Raw genomic sequence first — 12,119 nt, forward strand, 5'->3', positions numbered from 1 at the left:
TCGTTGACGAGTGCCCGTGGTGCACAGACATACCCACACTAAAACGCATCACATGGGAGTGTCCCAAGAGGCCTCCGCACATAGGCAGCCCAATTACGGTGGCCCAATAGTACGCAAACATCCACTCATGAGGAATAGGCAGTGGGAGGTTGGCTTGCGGACGAGGGCCGGGAGACCCAATTGGCTCTTCTGGGCCAGTATTTTGTAGCGAGGGTCTGCTGGGCCGCGATTTTGTAGCGATGACTTATGACTTATTCTATACTAGTCTTATCATCCACCGCTCACGGCCGGCTGATCCCGTTGATAACGCGAGCGTACCGTCGCTCGGACGACTGACAAAGAGCGATAAGCGCGAAAAGGCATTATTACCGGAATGGCATCGCTACAAAATACCGGCCCTGGACCAAGCCCTGCGAGCCGCTCGATCGTGCCAGTGGAGCCCAGCGTGCCTTCTTTTATTCATTTATTTTCAATAAAGCTTTTACTCACTCACTCTGCGCATTCGCGATGTATTTCGCTGCAGTTTGTCTAGATTAGTTGATAAAAGGAAACTCGTACGTTGCCGTTTAGTATCAGGCAAGGGCCAGTAAGTGCGAAGTGCGGAGTCCGGCGCTTTTCGTCTGCTGATGCAGAAGACGACGCGCAGTCTGCTCTGATTGGCTACAGCCTAGCGAGCCAAGTACACATGGAGGGCGAATACATGGAGCAAGAAATATTTTTCTCCTTCCATTCAAGAGAGATTGTGGTTGTGAACAGAAAATAGCGCCTTTTTCACAACCATAATCTCTCTCTCTCCATGCAAGTGCAGCACACGACGTCATAGCCTCTACCCACTACACTTGTATAGACGAGCCTGCACAAAGTGTAGGTTAAAAAAATAGCCCTACCATGTACTGCTATGTGCTACGTACAAGAAATAGCGCCACGCGTTTGCAACGCCAGCCTGTTTGTCTGTCGTCTGCTGCCTAAACTCATCGAAACTGCAGTGTAAAAACTGTAGTTTTCATTAGAGTGACCTAGAATATGGGAGAGTGTCCAAAGCGCCGCGCGAATGCATGGGAGGAGCGAGGACCTTTTTGTGTGAACTCCCGCGCCGCGGCGCTGCCGTACCGGACCCGTTAAAGCCCCTATATTTAGGACCCGTGGGCTTTCTCCGCTGCGGAAGCCGCGCAAAGGCGGCGGGCGTCTGCTACTAGCCTGATATTTTGGTTGCTATTAGCCAACATCGCAATTATTTGGGATGTATTAAATACCACGTCACCGCAAGGTAATACCGCAGTGACTCACCGCACAGAGAACGCGTTTGCCGGCTGTGAATACGGGTATTTTGTCTATTTCCTTCTAGCTCGCTTGGTCCGCGTTTACGCGGCTGTTTGAGTAACGCATTCCGCGCGCTTACTTCATTTAGGTATGCGTTGAATGAGCAACGTGAACGTGCTGCAGAAGAAAATGAGCTGGAGATCGCAATGACAACCAGGAGAACGTGGAAGATATGGCTAGCTCATGCTAACGCTTTTCCACCCTATCGTTCCCTTTCTTTTATTTCATGCATTCGATTTGTTTTATAAGACTGCCTCCCGCGCTCTGCTGTTTCTTTATTAAGGCGAAATCCATAACAGGCTCTTGGGAAGCGCAATGTGTCCGTCGGTGGGGCCGCGGTACCAAAAATAAATACAAACCACGTAACCCTCGCGTCTCGTTTACTTGGTATATATTCCAAAGTATAGCGTGGAAAGGCACAAATGTGTGACTAAGATGACTGATGGGTCATGACATTAGTAACTTGACATACTTGCATTCACGTCGCGATTAACGACAACAATGTGGTGCAAACCGGCATTTTTCGGCCAGAAATCCCTCTGATCGTGTGGGTGTGACGATAAGACCGTGTTGAATGCCAATCTCGATCTCAGTGTGTCGAACTTGCTCATATATCATGAAGAACTGGGAGCACAGGTAAAGGGTAATAATAGTAATGATAATTTCTGGGGTTTTACATCCAAAAATCACAATTAATATGGCTATGAGAGACGCCGTTTTGAGGGCTCCGGTAATTTGGAAAGCCTGGGGTTCTTTAACGTGCACCTGTATCTATGTACACGGGTGTTTTATGCATTTCGCCTCCATCTAAATGTAAGCCGCCGTGGCCGGGAATCGAACCCACGTCTTCGAGTTTAGCAGTACAATCTACCAAAGCCACTAAGCTATAGCACGGCGTGTATAGGTAAAGGGTACGCGAGAAATATACGCGGCAAAAAACAAGACAAACCAAAATAAATGAACTGCTAACAGTGCAACATTGTGTACGTACGTCTCATTTCATAATTACGAGCGAACGTCAGAAAACGGAAACGTGATGCTTTACGGATGTGCAACTCGTCTTTCGCCTTAATTCTTGTATTGCAAGAATTTTACACTAAGCGAATTTTAACGTGAAAGTAACTTTAGGAATATTTATTGCGTATGCTCGCTATAGTTCGTACACAGCAAATATACTAACTGATAAATAATTACGTACTTGTAGTTACGTAATGAAAGAGGCAACTAATCACCAGAACATAAACTTCTCATGTTTTACTGATTGAAGGTAACTATTTTAGGGATATGTAGAATCAATAGCGATATTTGTAGTGCATCAAGGATTGTAGTTTTCAAGACGATTTTCCGCTAAATATAATGCAAGCACAAACATCATCACGCGCCATGAATGCTTGTTAGTTTATCTAAAAATCACACGTTGTGCAATAACTATTATATCATGAGAAGTTATGTGTTGGTAATTTCAGAGAGTATTCACGGATTAATAAAACAAGGCTATTGCTGCAATAACTTCTGCCTAAGAAATGAGTAAATAGCTAGGCCAGCCGTAGCTATCCATTTCAATGTAGAAAAATATATATTTGTACACCTTTTTTATGTTTGTTTACCTATTTGCTGGAATGGCTTTTCTTTCGAATTTCTGAATTTGAAAGCAGCTTCGCTCACGGTGAACCTTAAGGTACATCGTGCGCGAAGTTTGTATTGAAGAGATAGCGTACAGCAAGAATTCTTCATGTAGGCTATCTCTGAAGCGAAATTGGCCAACAATATTGCGGCGTTAAGACCGTCTCTGCTCCTTCTCTTGTTTACCCTTACACCTTCTCACTGCGCTCTGTTCATGATAAAGTATTGTCGAGGCTAAAAAATTCATGAATAAATACATATGCATATGGCTCTAAACTACCACCGACCGTGAGTGAAAAGCGCGTAGTGGTGAGCGAAGCGGTCACTGCACGCACGTAAGTATTCCACTTGACTTCGCGAGTAATTTACTTTTTTGGTTACTGTTATTCTTGGAAGCATGGTACTATTGCCCACGTGCCCATCTTTTTTTACGTTCTTTCCTTGCGCGGACTCATCTAGCTCGCTTCTACGCACGCACAGTTACCGTAATACCGTTCCCGAACTCAATAGCACCGGAGCTAGGCCGCGCTGATGAGTTTGATACGTTAGTTTTTGCATTATCTTGCTGCCCAAGCACAAAGAAACGCTCAAAGATGGATAAGCTCCATGCAGCGCCACACTGTTGAAGGTAAATAGAGTTTAGGTGCTTTGCGTAGAAAATGAACGCAAAAAACTACAGCGCGTAGCAGACGACAGTCGCTTCCCGCGCGCTTCGCGAGCGCGAGAAGCCCACGGGTCCGGAGCAGCAGCGGCGCGGCGCGGCAGTTCACAGAAAAAGGCCGTCGCCGGAGCCGGCGCTTTGGACACTCTCCCATATTCTAGGTCACTCTAGTTTTCATGCTACACTTCTATAAAAATGGCTTCGTGTAGGTGGGCGGAACTACAGTGAACTAGAAGTATTGGGTAGTGGAATGAGCGGAGGGCTGGGCGCACAGGCAGCGTGAAGCCAAGAGCGAAGACTCCGCTAGGGGCGCTGGTGTGCTCTTCCCGAGGAGAACGTGCCGGTTGGAGCCCGCGTTGCCCGCGTAGCTGCAACCGCTTTACCGCGTCGTTCTTGGTGTGACGAGCGAGCGTGCTTTTCATGTTTTTGCAAGTGAAGCTACTGAAAGTGCCGAGCGTGACCGTTTCTCTGTTCGATGCTTCCCTGTTGTCGCTTTTTGGATAATGTAAGAGAAGAAGAAAAAAAGCGATACGCATTGCTATGCGCCCGGTTGCAAATGAGGGTATCCTGGTTTTCGAGAAGTAAATGAGCGCACGTTGTCTCTTTTTCGAGTGCCTAAAGAGAATGACCGGCGGAAACAATGGGAGAGAAATCTTCGCTGCAAATATAAGCCACTCTTCGATACTTCAATTGTGTGGGAGAGGCACTTTGATGCGCATTTTATTTTGCGCGACTATGTTCTCTTCATCAACGGTGAGGAAGTAAAGATTCCTCGAGGTACACCGGCGCTGACCGACGCCGCGGTGCCCGCGCTCCTGCCCGATTTGCCATCCTACCTCTCAAAGAAAATGCGTCAGAGAAGACCCGAGAGAAAACGCGTTGCAGTGTGCCCAGCTGCACGCACGAAGAAGGTGCGTTTGTCTCGTCGCGACGTTCATGAGTCATCATCCCCAGATGATGGTGCGGATTGCAACGACTGCCTGTATGTGACAGTGCCCAGCATAATCTTCAAACGATCGTAAACAGTGTGGATATTAGAAAATACATTTTTGGCGCATGTTTTGTTTCAGGATGATCCGAGGCGTCATTGAAATAATGAGATCCAGACTTCCAAGTCAAGCTCTGCGGCCGGAATCTGCTTCTGTGGAAAAGCTTCTTTCCTTTTTTACGAGCCTGGCCGAATGGGAGCTGCATGTAGGTGGTCGAGGTGACTTCCTGTCCGCATCTACTGCTGTTGACCTGAGAGTCGCAGTTGCAAGCGTTCTGTCGTTGCTGACCTACATGACAAAGAATGTTAGCTACGAGTACTTAATGACCTCAAAGCTGAGTCAGGACCCAGTTCAAAATCTCTTCGCTATAGCACGGCAGTCAAGCGGTTGCAATACCCATCCAATACCCCAACAGTTTCTCTTTATTGCAGTGTGTCTTGCCTAAGTATTTATGGGCTTGCCAGATCTGTTGCTAATGGGAATGCTCAGCCTGGTGTTCTTACAGCCCTCCTTGAGCCAGACATAATAGAAGGCCCAAAGCCTGGTAAAACTGACATAATCCAATGCCTTCTTGATGTTGATAACATTCCCACTGCAGGGTATCAAAAGCAGGGCCCTGTACCAGACCATGTCTCCATGTTTTCAAGCAAAAAGTTACGACCGGCTCATTTTTTTACATTTGTGGTAATGTTGCGAGGAAGTTTTTGTTGAAATTGGAGTGCGATGAATGCCACAAATTGCTTCTCTTCCAAAGAAGGAGGATGTTGATAGTCTTGCTGCAGCTCAGTACACCAGGCTGCGAGACAATGGCCTACTGTATCCAACCGGATGACTTTTCAGGTTTATTCGAAGATCAGAAAACCTTTTCACAGCCACATTCAGTGCACAGGAGCTGCATCATGAGAGTGTTAAGATGTTATTACTCTTAAGAGAAACCGACAAGACAGGATAGGGCGCGCCAGCCATACGGAATCTTTGATGGTGAAGGTTGTAGCTTTTCATGTTACCACATGGCTGAACTTTTTTTGTGAAGTCCTTAAACCATTCCAACGAGTCGGGTGACCTCAAGATATCTGAAGTCGAGCCGCTGTACATAAGTATGTGAAATGGTATTGTGTAATCTCTACCGTGCAACTAATCTGTTGCAGTATGTTTCTTGAAAATGCCTCCCCCCTACCTACTGATACTGAAAAAAAAAAACTGTCTGCAGGCGGCTCATGCTCCTGAAATGCACATGTTGATCGCTTGCTTAAATCATAATGATAGAAGAATGCAGCAGTATGCATGCATTCATTACAAATTTTAAGCTAAACATTTCGACAGAATTACCTGCTGGTTGGAAAAATTGATTAGGACTTAGACAGTGACTCCAACCGAGTAAGGGTATTTATTAGCCCGATGTAATATAAACCGCGTGAAGGGCATCCTACCCTCTGTGTATGTCCATGGCCCTGGAGACACGGCGAAAAGAAGAAAAGACCCCCCGCTCTAGGTCACCAACACCAAAACATCTCGCCCCCACGCGTCCCCCAGCATCGGTGATCCCAGTCGCCCAGCAACGCCGCAGCCTCCCCACCCTTTCGCCATTTACGTGTGTCAATAACAGGTGCCCTGTCAAGTGTCTCTCCCCCCCCCCCCCCCCCTTCATTTCTCTCACCTTTCTGACGATGGACCTTTGAAAAGCTGCACACCGCCACCTCCGAAGAATACCCCCTGAAGAAGGAGCCGAAGTGGCTCCGAAACGGCGGGTTAATACATACCCTTACTTGGTTGGAGTCACTGTCTAGTAAATCCTATTCAATACAAATGTAACTTCTATGTTTCGAACGGGACTTGTGGCTGGTGCAACTGGGTAAAAAAAAAAGTGAAATTTTGATGCTAAATGTGCACTCTGTCGATGCAGCCGAAGTGCATGCATCGCGATAACATACATTGCAGGTACGAACCGTGCCCTGCCATCCCATACTACAGATCTTAGGGTTCTTTACATAAAATCATACTGACATATTTGGCATGACACAGCATTCTGAAACTCTGTGCCGCCGCACTCGCCTGCTGCGCTCTGCCGCGGACTCCCTCAGTCGGTGCTCGGGAAGTGAGCGCGCGCGCCATCTGGTGAACTTCTACACAATATGCCTCGCGCCGAGGCCGCCGCTTCTTCCACTACCCAATATTTTCTAGTGCACTGTAGGCGGAACCACAATTTTTCTACAACGATTAAAAAAAATGGTTACTTCCTACGCTAGCTACACTCGTCTAGCCAGATTGAGGGAAAAAAAAGAAAAAGAAAAAAAAAACCCTGTGGTTTTTTTCTTTTGTTGTTGTAGCGTTTTCTTGCTTTCAACCAGAGCAGTCGCCTTAGGACAAAAACATTGCCTTCGAGATATACGTCGTTTCAATATGTTCAGGGAGCCGTCGCTTTGTGGGTGCGATGCGGGCACCACCTTTTCCGGTTGTCGTTGGTCATTAGCTGTCATGGATCCTGTCGAGATTAGAGCTGTGTATCCCTGCTGTTTTTGATTGCCTTGATGAATGTTAACGGCGTAAATATCGCTGCCGTGTGATCACGCTTTTGCGTAACGGCGCTGTGACACTCGGACACGCGCGTCAGCCATCAGCGGCACCCATGACCGCCTGAAGTGGTCGGGAGCTTCGTGCCTGTGCGGCTCTCTTGTGAAAAGAGCGAGCCGATCGCGAACTGTTCTGTGCGAGAATGCCTCAATCGTTGGATCAGTATCTATCCTCTTTACTCGCAAAGGTAGGCTGAAGCCATATCGGCGCGCTACGTTTGTTGGACTTGCTTGACTGCCGTTTTCCTTCCTGTATTCGAGGAGGATAACCTCTGTGGGTTCTGTCTTTGTTTTTAAACCGTGCTTAAAGACGCAACGCGAGGGTTGGAGGGCCGCAAAATATTGCGACCTCTGTGAAAGTAGGGCCGCAAACCCGGAATGGAAGTCTGTGCCGTCAAAATTTTCTAGTAGTTGAAGCACGCATTTTTTTCGCTGGTGTAGGAGGGGTGTGTTTAAGCGGCTTCTTGATCACAATATCGTCGTTTTCGGTTGTCTTGCCATCTCTCTCTATCTGCTTCTTTCTCAAAACCTAATCGTCACGCATTTCTAGCGAACGATGTCGTGTTTCACCGCGATAGGCAAAGTTTCACAGTGGATTGTTTGCAATGACGCAACACTCCGTTGGCTGTGTGACGTGATGAATTGAACCCCAGGCTACCGCAGTTACTTACAAGACATTGCAACCTAAATGGGCAACACTGTTGTGCCCTGAAGCAGACGATAGATACAGACGATCGCGAAAGAAGACGAACATGACGACCATTGCCAGCTATGGTTGGATGGGCAGTAGACTATTTACCTTCCAAAAGCCCACGCTCTTACAGTAAAGCCGATTCCTTGCACAGTTTGCACATTTCGCGGGAAATGCCAGAATTTTTGCACTGACGGGAAGGCTAATGGGTTGCACAAGATTACGTAGCTGGAGATCACTAAACTGAAGGATGATCGGCATCATAACGATTGCCTGTTTCCCTTCTATTGGGGATTAGCTGCAAGCTTTATTCCCTCGAGTTTCACGAATGCAGCATTCAACATTGTCTACATCATGTGATTTCAGCTGCAAGAGGCCTATTTTCTGGTTATGTGACATAAAGGGATCATTAAGGAAGACCACAGTAAAGCAACTCAAGGGTGGAGAAAGGGCAATAACAGTATGTGTAATAGCTGGTACATGCACCACATAGCACCACACCTTCCCTTATAATTGATACTGATCAGCCGTAAGAGAGTGTGGCGAGTTAGGATGATTGGTACTTCATTTTGGAAACAAAAGCATCACAACGCAAAAGCACATTACGGGTACATGCATGGAGCGTTTCATGTGTGCTCCCTTACTGGGCTCTGTGTTTTTGTGTTCTGGTGTCTGCAACAACAAGACATACCAACAAAAGGAAGAAAGCATGCAAGGAAAGCTGCATGTGATGCTTAGGTGCAGTAGGGTGATGTACGAGCATTATATATTTATTAGATTGTGTCCAACTTTATGACACTGTGATGTAACACTGCATGTGCATCACGTGTTGCGTGGTCTTCGAGGATGCAGCATTCCGCTTTTTCAACACCTTAATCTCAGAGGCTGTGCTTTTGGTGCAATGCGTGTTGCCGCCCATCACCAGACACGTTTAATGCTCTCTGCATGTGCAGAAATGCATGGAAAAGGCCAAGTTCATTCTGTTCAGTTGAATTTAGATTGTCAGAAGCGTGATTGTCAAGAGCAAACACACATTGATATCGGCTTACCAGGGGATTGATGCAAGACACCAGGAGCAGTGGTCCCAAAATGTCTTGCGTTTTACGCCACCTAATGTGTTTCAGCACTGCCTCTCGTACTTTATTCAACGCAGCAAATCAGTTCTGCGGAATCCCACAAGGGGGAGGAATTAGTTTCGTGCTACACTTGGGTATAGCTTTGTAAGAAGCGACCTTTGGTAGCTACGCTTGGCTGGATGACAATGTTTCCCTTTTATTCAACTTCTGAGTATTACCACAGTTTCCAGAAGGAATAGAACTTGCTCCCCATCATACATCAAGGAGTACCAACGACATTTGCGATTCAAAATTTCTTGTGTTATGTGACGTTTCAAAGAACCTTGGAAGGGTATACTGGAAAGCATCAAAACATTCTTATGAATTTACTATAATGTACTTGTTTCTACAAACCAGTTTCACTTTACGTACCCAAGAGGTGAATGCAACATAACGAGACCGAAATTTCAGGCAAAATACATTTTGTTTTTATGTGCTTATCGTACCTATTTAACATATAAGCAGCAACTACAGGCTTAGGAACACTTTAGTGGCACTTTTATTGTGCCTATAAATGCCTATGTTGGATTTTTAGAGCCCAAACATGTTTTTTTTTTTTGTTTTTTTTAAGTTTTGTCCTAGCTGCTTTAATGTTATAACCAGCTGGGGAACTTGGGCGAAACCCGCCATGGTTGCTAGGTGGCTATGATGTTGGGCTGCTGAGCACGAGGTCGCGGGATCAAATCCCGGCCACGGAGGACGCGTTTCGATGGGGGCGAAATGCGAAAACACCCGTGTACTTAGATTTAGGTGCACGTTGAAGAACCCCCGGTGGTCCAAAGTTCCGGAGTCCCCCACTACGGTGTGCCTCATAATCAGATCGTGGTTTTGGCACGTAAAACCCCATAATTTAATTTAGTTAACGTGGGCGAAGGCAGCCGATTATGACTACAAACACTCCGACGATGAAAGGCTGTTATTAACAACTTTGCAGCATTCCAGAACACCACTGGGAGAAGGGCTCGAACTACGCTATGCAACCATACACTTGAAGGTGACTTAGTGCACATGTGTACTCACTTAACATTTTAAGCCAACATTATTAAGAAACGTGAATGCTTGAGCACAACTCTGACCCAAATTTTGGGCCTCATTTTGGCCGTTCAGAAAAGCCTCTGCACTATCCCCAATGGACCTGTCGCTGATAGAACTGCTTCCAAACTTAATCAGTTTTCACTAAAATCCCAGGTTCACGGTAATTTCAACTCTAAACATTCTGAACTCGTAAACACTCGGCAGTTCCAGAGGGCACTGGATCATTGAATGCTCCAAAGTACGAGTACTTGCCTCTAACTTCAATAGATCTTGAGCGTTCCTTTTCTGCCTACAAACTAATATTCAGTGAAAACAGGTGCAATATGAAACCCCAAAATCTTGACATGATGCTTGTTTATCACTGCTTTCACAACATTTCTGCTGGTGTCTATTCACACTAAATTTCAGGTAAATCTTGTGACCTAAGCAATTTGCCTCATTATGTTTTACTGAGAAATTTAGGTAGATTTCGTAAAACAGGGGTTACATGGTCTGTATTTCTCAGAAAATGATAATTTATCCTCAAATGCACAGTGGAAGTGCTAATAACAAACCCTCTATATGCCTAAAGGACGGTGTTTCTCACCTGTCTTAAATGACAGCTTTAGTGTCTGTTATAGACCCTTAAAACAGAATTTTCAGTGCCTAAACATGTGGGCTCTATATATAAGCGTTTGCCCAACATTCCTACTTGCTAAGTCTGATCCTCTTACATGTGAGAGGTGTCCTTGAAAATACATGCGAGTACTCTTTCGAGCACACCTAATGCCGTGGAGCATGCTTATATGGTGCGAGGAAGCGCATGCGTTACAACCTTGACAAGCTGCAGTGACACATTCAGGCTGCAAACCATAGCTTTTCCTAGGAAACAAGCTTTTACAAATGAGAAAGTTATGTAAAAGTTGTTTTAGAATTGGCACCATTATTGTGACAATAAAGAACGAGCTCATGTGATGCCCTGTTTATTTGTTATAAGGACTTGTCAACTAGGGGTGTGCGAATCGTCGAATACGAATAGTCTTTGCTGTCTTTGCTTGGTGGCTATGGCATTGTACTGATGCTAGGCACGAGGCCGTGGGTTCGATTCCCGACGACCGCATTTCGATGGTGGCAAAAAGTTTGTCTACTTAAATTTCCATGCATGGTATGGCACCCCACATAGTCAAAATCAATCCAGTGTCCCCCACTCATGACCTCATGCCTCATGACCCACTCTGCAGATTCCACGCGTTAAATCCACAATTTCATTTTAATGTAGTACTTGCTATTCAATTTTTATTAAATTAGAAAATTCACATTTGAAATCGTTGAATATTCATTTCTCTTCAGGTATAAGGGTCAGCACTTATAATGATGAGATGGTCAATGTAATGAGAGGATCAATCGCTCTGATTTTCATCAGCGGCTAATCCTTCCTCCACAGTATTCCAAATTGTTGGACTAATTCATTTTCAAATTCTTACGTATGTGCCAAGCACACCAAACGTTGCGACAGTTTTAGGCCACCATGCATTTTTGAATGCTCATTGTAAAGCAAGGAAGTTTTATATCCTTTGTTGTATTTGTGGACTTCTGTGAAATAATGAATATTTTTGTAGTTTTTTATTGCGATAGCAATTATATGGACACTTGAACCGGATTTCTGCCGCCGGCGTCGTCGTCGTGAGGTTCCCTATAGATAAAATCTTCGCCGCGCGCCGTATGCCCGAGAGGAAGCGTGCGGAGACGCGCGCTATCACGGAGAGCGAACGCACTCAATCTCCCACGCGCAAGCAAGGAAGCAGGAAGCCAGCGCTGGAGGGAGCAAGGGGGGCCGCACTTCTCTGCCAACAACCGCGCTCGTCGCTCGCTCGCACCGTCTCTTATCTCCACACGGCTCTGACCTTTAAGTGCATTCGCCGCTCAGTTTCCGTTGAAGCGATAGACCGCACGTACCTTCGCCCGCGGCGGCGTATGCTTGCTGCCAGCGTTTTGACAGTCGTTGTCTGCTGTCATTCAGTGTGATCTCTTCGTGTTTGTGCGCGCTCACACCACGCTTGTTCATTCAGTTCGTAATAGTCGGGGCACATTTTCCAACGCACGCTACACACGCAATGCTGCCCGGATCGGCAGTGC

General features: G+C 46.1%; 1 protein-coding gene across 3 annotated transcripts in view; it reads left to right on the forward strand.

Annotated features, from left to right (window-relative positions):
- The first annotated feature begins 7,023 nt into the window (after positions 1-7,023).
- Positions 7,024-12,119, forward strand: part of LOC119465127 (tumor susceptibility gene 101 protein-like) — a 64,314-nt gene continuing 59,218 nt past the window's right edge. For 2 of the 3 annotated variants that reach the window (XM_049656612.1, XM_037725926.2), the window contains exon 1: positions 7,024-7,351. In XM_049656612.1, the coding sequence (XP_049512569.1) occupies positions 7,307-7,351 (45 nt within the window). In that variant the 5' untranslated portion in view covers positions 7,024-7,306. The remainder of the gene's footprint in view (positions 7,352-12,119) is intronic. The other variant, XM_037725927.2, reaches the window with a different exon arrangement.

Source organism: Dermacentor silvarum, chromosome 9, assembly GCF_013339745.2.
Source record: "Dermacentor silvarum isolate Dsil-2018 chromosome 9, BIME_Dsil_1.4, whole genome shotgun sequence".
Lineage (NCBI taxonomy): Eukaryota > Metazoa > Arthropoda > Arachnida > Ixodida > Ixodidae > Dermacentor > Dermacentor silvarum.